The sequence below is a fragment of the Poeciliopsis prolifica genome, unplaced genomic scaffold (assembly GCF_027474105.1).
Source record: "Poeciliopsis prolifica strain line A6 unplaced genomic scaffold, Auburn_PproV2 SCAFFOLD009, whole genome shotgun sequence".
In the NCBI taxonomy this organism is placed as follows: Eukaryota; Metazoa; Chordata; class Actinopteri; order Cyprinodontiformes; family Poeciliidae; genus Poeciliopsis; species Poeciliopsis prolifica.
The window spans coordinates 14,005,382-14,021,914 of NW_026562384.1; the positions used below are offsets into that span (position 1 = coordinate 14,005,382).

Genomic DNA, 16,533 nt, shown 5'->3' on the forward strand with positions numbered 1-16,533 from the left:
ATAGCTGGAAATCAATTTTAGGTTCCTATTTTTAATTCGGCCCACCATCAGTCCACCATGTACGAACAAAATCCTCCATGCAACATTAAAGAGGCAATCTGACAGCATCTGGAGTGATTCTTCAGACATATCTGTAAGTACTTTTAATATTTGCAAAAGGTATTAAACAGGTTCTTCAGATTTCAGATTATTTTTGAATAAATAAAGAACAAATGCAAGGAAGTATTCAGAGTCATAGGAAGATCATTAGATTTTTATAAACCTTCTTCTTTTTTATTTGTTTAATGCATTTAGTTTCCAAAAAGAATGATTCAGTTACATTGATGATGCCGTTTACAGTGATTGGGCTCCACACTGAGTACATGACATGCATTTAAGAAAATAAATTGAAAGAAAAAACACAGTATACTCTTATTTTACATTCTTCACCCTGGAATAATTTTCACCCCGAATAACAAATAAAGAACTGAAGAGAAAGTTCAAATCAACAACATTCAGGGATTTATGTTTAAGTATTTTGAACTGGACGTACATCACCAGTTTAAAGTTTTAAAAAGCTGCTCACTTCCTCTCTTTTTCGCCTTCTTCATTTGCAGACGCTAAAAGCAAGAGTGATTTGCAGATGCCAATAAATTAATCAGTATAAGAATATGAACATATTCTAGTGCAAATGGCAACAAAGACTAAGATGTGTTCAAAGTTGCTCAAGTGTTTATCAGAATGTCTCCTGTCCTTACAGGGAGAGTAAACATGACAATCACTGGCAGGATTCAGCAGGGCAGTAAGTTCATATCAAAATGTTAGAAATAAAATATCTTCCATAAAAGCTAAACCTTGTTTGAAGATTTTTCTTCACTCTACAAAAATGTTCACTAATTTCACTGTTTTTGAATAGAAGAAGATGAACTGATGTTTTTAAATGTTTGTTTCTGGGGCTCCTGACAACAGAACATGCTTTGACAATCCAGTCTTTTTGTTTATGCTTTTCCCGCTACTAATTACATCAACATTTAGGATCTTAAAGAGGAACATCAGAAGGAAGCTGATGTATCTGGGCTTCATTTCCTGTCCTGTCAGAAATCTTTTATCGCTCACACTTCCAAATATGGTTCTGTCCTAATAAAACACAAATGTTTTCTATACTGTCTTTTTTTCTAACCATAAAAAAAATGGCATTAAAACTACTCATTGGTTTTTATGTATCTTATGTCGTAGGATGAGTTGAGGACAAGCACAGATGCAACAGAAATGCCACACTAACCTCACATTAACAACGTGGAAGTAGCCCTTTTCAAAGACAGTTCACATATCGTGACGCCTTGAGATGAGTCCCGCCGAGAGACCATGTCACATACAGACAATGTATGGCTGTTGTTTCCACAAAGGGCCAATGACAAATGCTAGTCAAATCTCTTTTTGGTAGCTCCCATGTGTAGGTGCATTTAATGTTTTCCAAGTACAGCCGGTGAGAGGGGCCTGTCCTTTGAAGCACAATATATTTAAGGAATCTTTGCTTGGAAGTAATTAATGCAGGGGATTATCCTCAGATTAGCCAGTGAAAGTGAGATGCATTAAATAAAACAAAAGCGTTGAACACATGTTTAATGTTTGTTTTCAGTGAATATATTTGCAACTGGCCTGTTGGCTTTCATTTTTCACAAGATGTTGGCAATAACCCAAATAATCAAGGCATTTGAAGAAATGCATCATATATTTGCTCTTAGTTCAAACGTTTGGCCTGTAACAACCTTTCTGATTACAAACACTTTACACAAGCATAGATTTTTTTTGACAGAGGAGTCTAAACAGCCCATCAACATTTGATGAGAGCTTTAGAAAAAACGTTAGGTGTAATTTTCCATCAAACCAATGACAGCACTCAGTTACAATGGTCCTTTTTGTACTTTGACCACGCAAGACTCCACTGCTGATGAAAAAAGTATTAATCAACTTTAAATTTGGGTAGGGGTAGAGAACATTTGGAAAATCCTGGCACACTCTTCTGGTAAGTGCAGCCTGAGAATCTGTGAAGGGAACTAAACATTAGGGTGATGGTAAAGAGGTGTTTCAACCTCAAATCCTGGATCTCAAAGACCAGTGAAAATATACAAACTGCTGGTCAGCAATTATAATTTATTATTTTTTAAAAATATTTTCTTAACTGATACCCATTTTACTTTTTCATTATTTTTAAAAAAATGCCCATCTCACTTCTTAACAGAAACGGACTTCTTAGTTGGACAAATATGATTAGAATTTTAAATCTGCCAGGGTTATGAATAATTTTGGATTTAAATTTAAAAGGCTGGAAGATCAGAGACAGTTAGTGATTCCAATCCTAGCCCACATTGTTAATTATAAATTTGTTCTTTGGTCCTTAATTAGACAAGTTTAGAAAATGGTGCTCATTAAATTGTGCTTGTTTGTTGATCTCATTCCTTCCACATCCGCTGGTTTTAAATTTCAGACAAGAAAGCACCAGTTTATTCAGGCCACAGCCCAAATCGTGGGAGGGGAAGTGGCAAGAACTGGTGCTTAAGGAGGGACTTGGACCAGTTTCGCAGTGGAAATGGTTTGGTCTTTTTCAAATTAGGGAGCAAAAAGGGGCAGTGTGTTTTGGAAATCACATGAATTATTTCCTGCTCTCAATGCCTTTATATTTGCTTCACATCCAAAAACTACAAACAATGAAGCCTCCACTTGTTCAACTCAGAAAGCAAAAAACATGAAAGACTCCTCAAGCCACAGATAGAGCTCATTTTCTGGATCCAATGCACAGATTCTGTTGCCTAGAGACTCCTACAGAAACAGCAGCTCAAGATTAAACACATATATTTCTTTGTGTGTGACATTCGGTTTTTTCTTGTCTCTACCAAACACTTGCATGCTCAATATCTAAAAGGAATGTGTTGAGTATCTTTTTTTTTTCTTCAGGCATGGCACAACTAGGAGACAAAATCAACTTCTTCCTTTGCACATTATAGCTCAAAGACACATTTACAGTTTTAAACAAGGACTATGTGAATCAACAACATTGTCTCACATCACAGACATGTAGAAAGACACACATATAAACACGCACACACTTACAGTTCACATATAATAATACAGAGACGCTTCTAACAATGGATTCTTTTTTCCATATATTTTTCTTGCGTATACATGAAGTATACAAGATAGTGGTGAAGATATACAAACAAACATTTTGTCTAATTTTATAACAGAAAACAAACAGACAGCTTCAATGTTGAAATATACTGTTTTTTTTAATCATTTTAAGTAATTATTGCAGTCTAAACAATATGGCTTTGTCTAGTGAAAAGTCCTATCTGTGCTATAAAATGAGTAAAATAAAGGAACAGGTTTTACAGTGTGCAGCTTTATCATCAGTCCTATTAATCTCTAAATTTATTTACATTGGAACAATGTATTAATCACACACGCTGCATAACTAACCACTGACTCGCCATCAGGTTGTTTAGGAATGACCAACATGCTTTGTTTTACCCATGAACGTCCATATATTCAAGTACTTTCACTAGAGATGTTTGCTCAATCACAGTACATCTACTCAAATACGACGTGACGAATCACTATAGTTGTTTTTTGTTGTTGGACTAAAAGATGCAGGAAAGTGAAGTACTATCAGCTCTTCAGGCAGTGAGGTGCAACAGCTCACACACCCGTCCCTCTCCGGCTTGGCCTAAACTTTTGTTTTCTACGCAGTATGGTAGAGTTTTTCACCAGCAAGCAAACTGGTGGCGACGAAAGAAACAGAGAGATCTCACCAGGATTTCTTTGGTCTTGATGTCGATGAGCTTCACTTGAGGTGAACATCGAAAAATAACAATCTTAGTTGCACTGAAATAAATTTTTGCAGCCCGTTAACAAAATAGAAGAAACAGTACTTTCAATCATTGTCTGATAAGTAATATCCATTAAAATATAATAATGAAAAGGTGTAATAAAATATGAGTTTGTGATCTAAATGAGAAAACATTTATCAACCACAGGAGTAAGAGAAACTCCCAAGCATTTCAGGGTTGAGTTGTTTGATTGTCTAAGTCAATCAGACTGCTAACTTTGTTTATATCTTTTCCATCTGTCATACAGACTAAATTAAAATTATTCAAAGGGTTATGGAAGATCTGCTTGAATATAAAATTTTCTATTTTCTTGCCTGCTTAACATTTTTTTTTTACTTGGTGGCAGTCTAATAAGCTGTTGGCAATTTATTTGTAAAACAAAACGGCCTCTTGAAGGATTTCCTGAACACCTTTGTGCGAAAAATAGTGCTATTTTAACACAAAATAGATCATTCCCAAAACTGTCTTTGAACAACTACATTGACTCACAAATTAATCCCTCACTTACGACTTCCTCTGAAAGAGGAGATGATATGAAGGCACGTGTCCTAAAAACGTTTCTAATGTAGCAAATGTCATTAAAAGGCCTTCTTTAGGCTTGTAAAAGTAGAAAACGCCCACTATGGTGACTGAAGCTTGCTGGAAAACGTGGCGGCAGTGCTCTTTGAAAATGTGTGCACTGTGGAATGTTGTTGTCCATTAAAGGAATGTGACGAATGCTTCAGTCTAAATCAATACACCATAAAAGTAAGAAAAGGATAAAACATGCACTACTTGGCAGTTGAGAGAATAATGCAGGAAAAACCAAAACTTCAAATAATGAAATCTTTGAAGAGTAGAAAAGAAAGAAGTAAAAGGTCTCTACAAAGGCAGTGTGCAGCCTCTAAAAGTTTGAGAAAACCCCGCCCCCTCCCAGATCCTTTTTGCTCCTGACGAATTTTGAAACTCAAACATCTAGAATCAAAGCCATTTGACATATAATCTCCGACACAAAGATCCCTGCTTCCCCATTGCCCTGCAGCCTGGCCCCAGGCCAGAACGGACCCTAAATTTAGGGTTCGTTTGATTCGCTTTGTTTTTCTGTTTTACTTCTTGAACATATCCTGTAGAGGTCCGGGAAGGTACTTAAGGACGGTGTCGAGAATGCTCTCCTCATCCTCTTCGTCATCTCCGCAGCCTCTAGGGATTGCCTTCTTTGGGCGTGTCAGTGATCCCTCACATGCCTGCTCCATGGCTGCTTTCTCCTCCGCCTCCTTTTCCTCTTTCTTTTTCAAGCCGTACTGGCAGGCAGAAAAACAGGTGTGGGAAGAGGAAGACAGAGAAAATTAATCCTAATTCTATTTAAGTGTTTTTGTTCACCTCGTAGCTTGTGCAAGAGAATTAAATTATATTTGATTTTCTCCTTTGGGATTACAATATATCACAAAAGATTGGTTGGAAATAATATAAAAAAAAGAACTTCATTCAAGAAAAGCATAAATGACACTAATAAAGTTGTGGAGAATAAGCTAATTGTTTGTTTTATTTAAACAAGCAAATATTTCATTGTTAATTAAAACATAAGAAAGACCATGAACACATTTTTGCAGGGTGATACAGCTGCTTGACATGAAGGTGACAAGAGAGTTTAATAAACATGACCATTTCTAATGCACAAAAACGCAAAGCATGCACATTTTCTTATTTCACAAAGAAACCATTTCAAGCAAAAGATTTCAGCAAAAATGCTTCGGATAGAGTTTAAACACTCTTTTGATTGGATGGCATCAAGCATGACTGAATTTATTACATTTTTGACATATCTAACTTTAAATAAGTGGTATGAGTCCAGAAAAAAAATAATCTAAATTCAATTTCAAAAGCTGAAAACTTTGAAGATAGTTTCAAAGAAAAGAGTCTGTCAAAGAAGTGGATTCTATAAACATGTCAGGAGAAAGTAAGGAGCTGAATTTTTGTCAGATGCAACAAAACTTCAGGTTGAAATGGTAATGTTTTGAAGCCATTTGAAATAACAACCCATCTCAAGCACGCTCTAACAAACGTTATCATAGGCTTTGCAAACCGAAACACAAACGTCCCACAATGCCTAAAATACGTCCTCTGCATCAATAATCAGTTGAGCAGGGGAAAAGGATGACTTGAAAAAAAGCCCAATTTGATTACTGTAGCGTATAAAAAGATTTCATCACTATAAAGCACCAAAAACAGCTTTGCTGTAGCTCTTGTGGCATCTCTAATAATATAAATAAGAAGCTGGTCTTCTGTAGTTTGGACTGCTGGAAGTATTTTTGGCTCTAAGCGGCGTTGATCAGAGTGAGGTATTTTTGATCAAATGAGCTAAAGACTGAAGCTCTTCCACTTGGTCATAAAAGCAGAACGCTGCAACAAAGATGAAGAAAATGAGGCTAAAACAAAGCCTTTCAGAAAATAAGCTGTCCTAGATCAGAGGAGAATGTTCTCATTTCTGTTTATCATCACTGCATATTTTGTTGTCAGGACTAGAGTAGCTAAATATTGACCACAGTAAAATATTGTAAGAAAGTTTGCTTAGAAGGGAGAATATTCGCACCATTTAAATTCATCTTTCTTGACAGAGATGGTCAAATTTAATATCTTTTCTCATGATGATTTATAAATATTTACCTTGTCCCTGATGGTCTGTCGTACTTTTTCCCTCTCTGCCTCCATTCGGGCATGTTTGGCCTTTCTCTCCTCCTCCTGTTGCCTCAGCGCCTCCTGTCGCTCCTCTTCTTTCTTAGCTGCATCCGGATCCTTCTCTTCCTCCCCGCCGAGCATCTTACCCATGTCCTTGGTGGCCCCTGGACCGAGGTCAGGCAAACATATGTGGTTAACAAGGATCCCAACAATCAAACAAACAAGAACTCAAATTGTGTAAATGACAGTTTTTCTGAGATTATTCTGCATTTAAAAAAGAGAAAGTCACCATATATTATATATTAAAAAAAAAAATGTTGTGATTGGATGAACTGCAGATCCTTAAGATGTCTCATAAACAAGACAGAAGAAGAGCCAGCTGGACGATTTTCAGAGAACAAATGAGGCCATGTACACATTCTTCCGTCCGGTGTCGGCCATCTGTCCCACCTACCTGTGTGTAAACATTCTGGCACCACACTGATCATGAATTACAAGTTTCAACTTCTGCTTCATGTTACGTAGCCAATATATTAAAACGTCAGCATTTCTCTACATGGAGTTGTGGATTATTCACACAAAGAGTGATGGTTTGTAATAAGAGTGAAAGGTAAATAGCAAAGCGGAAAAGGTTTGATTTTCAAAAAAGTTCTTTTAAAAAAAAAGTCATTCACCATAATCTAAAGCTTGGAAATAGTGACGAACCTTGAAATTATTAGAGATTAAAAAGCTCTTCCAAACGTTTATGATTTGTGCCAGCTTATATCAGTGCAGGCTGACCACACATCGGTTTAAATTTCCTTGAGAGAGACACCTCAGGATTATGTCATATTAGGCTTTTTTCTGCATTTATTCTTAAAACCAGATAATTTCTTCATTTTTTTAAATTGTTTTTTTAGAAAAGACGCTCCCCAAACATCAAAGCAACAAATCAGTAATGCTGTTATTACCTCAGTCCGATCAATAGCAAATACAGGACCACCTGAGAGTGTATGAATTATGGATTGTCCAGTAGAGAGAAAACTTCATCTGAGTATTGATCTGCCTCTCGGGCGCTGGTGTAAGGACGGCCTGGCTGGTGGCCTGCTTTTCCGAGAAACCCCTTTGTTAGACCAGAACCTGAAAACAGATTCTGTGTGTTTGACACCTGAGATTGTTCATTTGAAGAAAAGCAAGAACGAAGTCGGGAAACACCAGAGGGAAATCTGTTTTCTGCAACAAATCTGGTAATGCTGCATGCCAACTGGAAACTGAATGATTTTAGGTCATGTTATGTATGTTTTCCATTTCTTATATTGTTTTGCCCTTGTTAATCATGATGTCGTGATGTAGGAGATTATACTTAAAACATGAACTGACCTTCACACAGGACAATGACATTGTCACACTGTTAAGGTAGCAGGAAATTTGGAAATCCTATTTGTGTGAAGCCAACCAGGACACCACTATGCTTTTACTACTCACTAAAAATAGACATTAACAGGTGGGAGATTTTGTACTTAAAATAATTAACAGTTCACACTTTAGGAAAGCAGAAAAACAATTTTTTTGGTAAAAAATAGTTTTGGAAAGTTTGAGCTACATAAACCACATGGAAAGATAAAACCATAGTGAAGAGATGTCTGAATTTAATGCAGAGTACCATGGGTGTAGCGTATCAGGACAAACACCACATATGAGGCACGGTGGTGGAGCGATCATGATTTGCGCTCGTTTTGCAGCCGCAGGAACTCGTCACCTTGATGTTTTTGAGTCGAGCTCAAACTCTGTACAGCAAAATATTTATGAGCGAAATGTGAGGCCATCTTTTTGACTGCTGAAGCTTGACCCAAACCAAACTGGGCCATCAACAGGACAATGATCTGAAACAATGGCGCCTCCAGAGTATTTTTATAGGGTTGGGAAGATGAAGCCAGTGGAGATGTATTGGGGTTTACATGTACATCTTGTTTGAAATAAAATTGAGGTTTGTTTGAACTCAAAACGTGAGTCAGTGGGGTAGCAAGTAATTGGGGGGCGTCCGGAGGGGCTCAACTGACCCAAAACAAATCAACAAATCATAAACATAACAATTAAAGAATAAAATATCCACAGTGTTTCAATGGTCCAGCCAAATCCCAAAATTTCCAAGCAGTTGAATTATGGGCTAAGAGATGACAAATGAACATGATCTTAAGTCTCAGCATTAGATCAGAACTGGTCTAGATCAGAGGAGAATGTTCTTGTTTCTGTTTATCATCACTGCATATTTTTATCATGCAATGTCCCAAAACAAGGTTTTGGAACATTGTATTGTGTAGTGGAAGAAATAGAGAAGTATAGTCCTCGATACATCCGTTCTGGGTTCGATTTCCGACCTTCAGATCTTTGCTGCATATCTACCTCCTGTCTGCTAGCGTCAAAAAAAATCTTTAAAAAATAACAGACTTAGGTTTATTTATGTCTATGAAACAGTGCTATACTAAAACTGGGGCCTAATAAGGCACAGCAGAAGAAGCAGAACAATCTGGAGCAAACTGTTCCTCGAAGCCGTCATACATGACTTGAAGCACACCCTCTGGGATGAGTGAGCTGAAGGGAGGCAGGTCCTGTCGCTCAGCAGCAGACCCATGCAGAGGCCCTAATGGCCCTGCAGCGCAGTGTGTTTGCAGCAAACTTGAGATTGACAAATTAGCACTCAGCTGGTGGGAGGAAGGGGCAGTGAAATGTTCCAGTGGACTCACTGGGGAGTCGGGTTAAGGTCAGGCTGCCTGATGTGGGTGCTTCAATGTGTTAAAACACTCAAATAAGTGAAGGCATGTTTGCAAACACCTTTGTATTAAGGATGTAATCTATTTCACTTTCTTCATTTTCCATAAAATTAAATCTCAGCATTTTTTTAAAAATAAATATTTCTTTTGAAGCTACCTTAGAATTCAAAAAGAGAGAAACATTAAAGTCAAAATCTTAGAATACAGAGCACAGAATAAAATATACAGATAAGTGTCCTTGTGTTAGTATTTAGAGGAGAGAGTAAACCCTTGGAGAAAAATGTCCATGTGATTCACAAACAGCTATACTTAATATGACTGAAGTACTAAAGAGGAACAAATAGAGAGAAGAAATGTTAGAAACAACCCTTTAGTCTCAAAATGATCTTGAGACATTACTGAAGGAAAACACTGTATATGTTAGATTTATTGGGCTTCGTAATGTCAGTGTTGTCTCTTGAGATGTCCTTTGACCATTTCGATCCAGATGTTATCTTCTTCTGTCCTATTTGTCCTTTTCTGCTCTAAACCTTACTCTCTTGTGTTTTTTTCTTGAATCTCACTTTAATAAGATATTTCAGTCCTAACTTCATCATATAGTCTTCATGTTCTTTTTCTTCCTTCAGTAGGAATCCAGTCTTTTTTCCTTCTTGTCCTTTTTTTCTTTCCTTGCATTTTCTTGGCCCTATCCAGTCTTTGACCAGTTTTAATTTGGCTCTCTAAATAAACTCACAGATTTCTATGTTGTACACAAAGCTTATGTTTTGTTTTGATACATCTAATTGTTTTGTGTATTTAGCATTCTAATTCATTTGTGCTTTTCTACCAGAAGGAGTTTAGTGCATGAAAGCTTGAAAGCTCTAGGTTTAAAAGTAGTGTCTGTTTGGCAGATAATGTATTTGGAGACAATGTCCTGAATACAAAAAGTATGTGTATGGAAAATTAACTGTGTACATCACTCCAAACGTGGGGAAACATTGAGGCGGCAGCACCATCCTATGGAGGTACATTTTTTCTGCAGACAGAGAAAAAAAACAAACAGAATTGGTAGGAATATAGATGAAGGTAAATGAAGGTAATGCACATCTATGGAAATGTCAAAATAAAAAAGAATAATTTTTCTTCCACGTCACATTTTAACACCTTGTAGCTACGATAAAGAGGTGCAAACAAAGTTGGAAAGTATGAGGGGTGAAAGAAGAGAGTTGAAGTCGGATAGATGAGGCGTGCACCGCTGACTCCTCCTCCAGCCAGTCAGATGGATTGCAGCGCTGCAGGGGTGGAAGGGTTTGAAAAATTGAGCTAATTTAAATAATGGATCACCTCTACTTCCAAATTACACCCTCATAAGTCAGAAGAGAGGCGAAAACCCTGCACCATACATCAGCTGGCATAATCCTGTTTGTTTTGTAGCACTAACACCTGCTTGATCCTCACATAGAAACCTAACACATCCATACCAAAGTGCTACTGAGCAGCACAAACTGTCCGGGTCTGAGAGCCTTTGATTAAACTGCCTTTTAGCCGCAGGTTATCACTGAACCCTCACTTGTTCATCTTTCTCACACCTGCACAGGAAATGAAATAGAAGGCTGGACGCTGCCTGGTTCGAACGGCCTAACACTGTAGTTATTATCTCCTCCTTATCTTTCAGTTCAGCTTCTTTATGAGAAAAGACGATGACGTCACAGGTTTGATTTTCTGATAAAGGAAGGAAAAGCAGGATGTTGGAGTCTGAAACAGAACTGACAGCAGAATGAACACCGGAAATGTTGCTTTCAACCCTTCATGTGAATTATTATCAGACTTCAATACATTAATATTTCTTCATCTTGATCAAAGCGAAATCTCTTTCTTTAGTTAAACTTAGCACAAATAAGAAACACAATAAAATAAAACAAGGGCGGGGAGGTGATTTTTATACCTCAGCCTGATAGGTGAAGTCAGTCAGAGGCATAGATATCTTTGACTAAACCTGAGGTCCTCCAACAAAGTTTAAAGTGAACTGCAGAAAAACAACTTAAGTGAGTTAAATTTTCCTTCAAAGTTTCTCTATGTGTTCCATCAAATTTGTTCAATTTGTATTCATAAATGTCACATTACATGTGGAGAAAGTATTAAAAGTGATAGCAGGGTGCTAATATGGCAGATTCATATTGTCTCCTCCAAATCAATGAAGCTTCTTGAATCTTAACATCAGCTACATCAGCTCCATGCACAGCTGAAAAGTGGAAAACAGACGAGTAAAAGTCAAAAGAGGAAGAATTAAGAGAACAAATGTTGAGTAAAGAGAGATACAAAATAGCATGAAGATTACTAGATTGGATTAAAAGAGGAGGAGAAAGGGAAAAACTGCGGGACAACAGGGCAAGAGCAGTGAGGATAAATTAACGGGAGCCGGACCGAAGGATGGAGGCGAAGGGCAAGCTGAGCTGCAAAGGAATAAATCTCATTTTGTTGTGGCTTGGTGGTCATTGAACTGATGAAAGTAGATGAGGGGAAAGATTTAAAGAGGCATGACCTCTGGGCCTGGGGGCCCTTGACTTACAAGAAGATTTAGACTGACGTCTTTATGTTGCTTTCAGTGAATGAGAAGAGACGTGGAGGCCAACGGGTTTGAAGCAGAACAAGATTACGATTGTAATCTATAAAAGAAAAACCACAGCCAGGAAAGACTTTTATGCTGTTAAACGTTATTGAGTCAAGCAGTGCATTTTTCAAGACTAGTTCTTGTCAGCAGATCCATTATGATTGTTTGGTCTTCTGAAAGAATCAAAACATAAAAACACTGAGAAGATCTCACCTTTGTTTCAAGGCTGGACGAATCAGAATTATTTTTTCACAGTCTGTCACTAGTTGTTCTGTACTTCAGGCTTTTCATGTGTTTGTTTGGAGTTTGTTCCACTGTGTAGCGTTTTTTTTAAAGTTTGTCAATCTGTACTTGTGCACTTTTAGGTTTTTCAGGTGAGGGTTTCTCCCTGGCAGGCACCCTAGAGTCACTTGAATTTTCACTCCATTGTCACTCATTCCAGCTTTTCTTTCACTCACCTGGATTAAACCATTATCCCAGTTTTTGTTCTCTCTCAACCTTTCATACTAGGATTCTGAATGTCTTGTCGTTTAAATTTTTCTGTAGCAACTTTCTACTTGAAGGTGGAATGTCTTTAATTTGAATAATTAGATGAATAGCAAAATTATTAGCAATGTGGCATGCTCAGCACTGATAACTACAGAAACAAAAACAATGATCACATGAGTTTTTTTCTTTTTTTAAAGCACTGGACAATATTACTGTATAGTTTTCAGTGGAGTCTGCAGGAGAGTTTCTGGTTCTTTGGCAATTATTTCTTAACTAAAAATGTTTAGAGCAGAGGAGCATTGAGATTGTAGTCACATACTCACCACCCAACGCTTGCTTCATTACAAAATCCATGTTTCCTGTTGCTTGGTAGAGTAGTTTTTCCTCTAAGTCAAAGAACACCAAGCATGTAACCACCAAACTTGAAGATATCTTGTTGGTCCAGTCGTCTTTACGTTTTTCTTCTTGTGTTGTAATGTCAAACAACTCTCTGCAAGGCAAAAACAATAAAATAAAATAAAATAAAAAATCAAAGAACACAATGAAGTCATATAGCTTCAATTTACACACATTACATGAGCTTTAAACACTGACATTTTTGCCTCTGTGAGGGAAATGTACAAGTATTGGACAGATAATGAGATCTGTCCAATTCCCTCTGTGGCAGGAATCCCATTCTCGGAAGAGCATGAATCAATACTGAGGCCTCTTTCTGTACTTGAATCCAAACACATCAGTCATCACATTCTGACAAACCAGAATAAATATTTCATGGAAGATTAGTGCTATGATTACTTCATTCATCTGGATCACATAATTTGTAAGAGAAAACCATTGCAAGTCAAGCCACACATATAAACACACATATAAAATACTAATTAAACCTGGACAATAAAGTTCTACACCTGCGAATCAATGGCCACATTTTTGAGTTGATTTAAAATCCTGACTTATTTAAACTTGCAGTCTCAAAAGAAAAACAAAACACAGGAATAAAATGTAGAGCTAGAAATATTATTACTTGACTGGAACAGAAAAATGATTTGTATCCACCTAAACATATAGCTATGTAGTAGAAAGCTTATTTTGTTAAATAAAAACATTAGTTTTTTGAGCTACAGAATGCTGTGCTGTGAATAATTATTACTGCCCCTTATAGCTTAGTTTGTTGGGATTTTTTGTGGTATGTTAACACAAAGTACTGTTATTCAGTCCCTTTAACTCTGATACTCAAAAAAAGTATTTTTTTAGTATATCCCAAGTTAAAACCATAATGCAAAATTGGCTTAGTTAGTAGTATTTTTCACATGGTTTCTAATCCTTTTGACTATGGCATTTCAGCAATTACAGCCTAAATATGTTCCTGTATATGCATTTAATGTTGCCCTGTTAAATATTGGCTCTCCTCCACCAATGTCAACCAGGATGAAATCCTCCAACTTTATAACACTTAGTGAACCAGAACAGCATTCTATTTTAAATCAGAGCTCCCTGATCTTCCCTTCGGCGACTGCCCATTGTCATTATGCTACACCAATATTTGCCAGAGCTGAATGGAATAGGGCTGAAATGATATGGGACAGCAGACTGGGCCGCTTATTCTGGGAGGTAACAGGGGAGACGTGGCAGAACAATCCATTTTTAACTGTGTCTAATGCTCCAGGCCTACAAGCGCCTGATTTCAATTGGCATGAACATGCATCTTCTGTCTGGGGAGAAAATGTCAGCATTGCATATGTATGCTGATACAAGATCATGAGTCTTCCTTCATATTGCTTTTTTCCAATATATTTTCTGCAGGACTTATACTAGGGCCAACACAAAACATTGACTTTGTAACCAATTTGGCTGTATGATTCGGGTCATTGATCAGTTGGACATATTTGTGACCAAGATCTCCTGAGATGCTGCTTCAATATTCTCACTTCATGTTAAGGTACACCAGTCCCTCCTGCAGCAAAACCTCATAACAACATGATGTTAATCTTGGAGTAATAGTTCCTGGCTTAGTGAGGAACGAGTTCTGTCAGTTCAGGACTCATTTCACTATGATGAATGTCACTCTCACCTTCTCAGAGTCTGTTGGTTTTGTTCTTGGGTTGTCTTACACATTTCACGCACCACTTTGATAGTTAGGCATAAAAAGAAGAACTTTAGTTTGATGTTATAATGAAATAAGAGAGAAATGTGTCTTTTTCTGGCTACAGCGGTATGTTACAGCTGTATGTACGCTGTATGTGCAGAATCGAAATACCAGATGTTCCTGTAGGAAATTACGGCAAAAATAAACAAATAAAATAATATAAAAAAATAATTTCCCCTTGTTACATTTAGAGATGTCTGGATTTTTCATCTGTCCCTTCCCACCATCTGTAAACTGGCTTTTATCTTCTGCATTAATGGCATGGTCTGTGTGGTGATTGTGGTCTGGCAAAAGAGCAGTTCTCTTATCTTTGCAGAGACAGACTCCAGGACTCAGTAAGAGAATAAAGGAAAGACGAGGCTCTTGGACAACAGCATCAGCAAGGAAAGGATTCACAGTTCTTATGCTTGGCATACCATAATTTTTGACTATCTTGAATCTCAAAAAAGATCTAAGGGAAATCTATAACATTTCAGTTGTAGAAAACACAATAGCAGAAAAAAACAACAATATATAAAAAAACAATATATTTGCTCCTCATAATAATTTTTCGGCAGGTTATCACAGGAAATGTTTCTACCTGCCTCTGACTCAGGATAACTGAGTTCGTTATGTAAGAGCCTTATCAGTAGGCGGATAGGTTTGGACCGGAAGCTGTAGAAGCTCAACAGCATATTGAAGTTTTTGGTTCTGGTGATAGTGGAAGAGCTTTGAAATCTTACATAACCCTGCGTATTCACAGAGAACCAAATATATAGTATACAATTAGCGATGACAGTGCCTGAGGATGAGCCTGCCTCGCCTCATCTTCCAAAACCATTTCCCTCCTTCACTCTTCGGTCTTCTTCTTAATTTTCTTTATCATTATTTTATAATCCAGGCGCTGGCAGCAGTGCATGACGTGGGATAATGTTATCAGGGCCAGGCAGGGTGGCTCACTGATCCGACCCATTTAATTGGAAGTTGTTTCCTAGTTTACCGGCTGAAGATGGGATGAGAATGGCACCATGAATACGTTAGCAGCGCATGTATATGACAGCTGAACAAGAGGAGAGGAGAGAAGAAAAGAAAAGACGGAAAACAAAACAAAACAAAGCAAATTTCTCAGAGTCGTGGTTTCTCTGCTGGTTTTAGAATCAGATATGTAGGGATGGATCACATGATTTTCCTAAATATTTTTATTTCATTCCATCAGATAAAATTATTTAACACTTTGTCTCAATTGGCTGTGCAGCCCATGCATGGTTGAAATGTAAACAAAGCCCTCTTTAATTTGTTTGCATACAAAGATTAGATATTGAGATATAAGTAAAGGCTTTTCAATAAATTTCCAAAGTCTACTGAAGTGCTGATAGCATAAATTTCAATAACGTATCATAATTAAAGTTACATTTATTGTAGCTAAAACAATGTCAGTCTTGGTTTTTGGTCTTTATGAAGGTCAAAACAAAGCGTCAAACTGAACTCATCTGCACAGATCAATTACCGGTAAATATTTGCTGTCTCTCAGTTTAAGGGACATGAAAAGAATGAAACTCATTTGTAGAGAACCTGGGATAAATACCTGGCAGGAAGCCTGTCAATACAAAACTGACAACCAGACCGAGAAGGGAAGAGGAGAACAGGAGTAGACAAAGTTAACTCTACTTTCCTCTCTAATCCAAAAAGCTTTTAAAACAAAGTAAAGCATCCAAAGTTTTTGCCAACTTTGTGGATTGATTTGTGAATAGTCTGTTGCAAAAATGTGTTTTGTTTTTATTTAATTTTATACTGCACGGCCATTTAAAGATTATATTCATAAAAATACAGCATTTATCCTTTTTTCTCATAACTTCTATAGTCCTCCATATTATGGTGGATTTTTATCTGGGGAGCTAACACTCTTCTGGGGAGTTTCCCAACTAAATGTTCAAAGTTTTTATAAACCAGTGGCTCATCATGTTGAAAAATTATTCTGGATTGTTGGAAGAAATTGTTCTTGGAGGATATTTTGATTGCATCTTTTTTCATGGCAGTACTTTTGGGATGAATTTGAAGGAT

General features: G+C 37.2%; 1 protein-coding gene across 2 annotated transcripts in view; it reads right to left on the bottom strand.

Moving 5' to 3' along the window:
- Positions 1 to 246: 246 nt before the first annotated feature.
- Positions 247 to 16,533, bottom strand: part of cplx2b (complexin 2b) — a 28,378-nt gene continuing 12,091 nt past the window's right edge. For both annotated transcript variants that reach the window (XM_055034056.1, XM_055034057.1), the window contains exons 2-4: positions 12,674 to 12,840; positions 6,510 to 6,685; positions 247 to 5,146 (exon numbers count right to left, since the gene is read on the bottom strand). In XM_055034056.1, the coding sequence (XP_054890031.1) occupies positions 4,952 to 5,146; positions 6,510 to 6,685; positions 12,674 to 12,704 (402 nt within the window). In that variant the 5' untranslated portion in view covers positions 12,705 to 12,840 and the 3' untranslated portion in view covers positions 247 to 4,951. The remainder of the gene's footprint in view (positions 5,147 to 6,509; positions 6,686 to 12,673; positions 12,841 to 16,533) is intronic.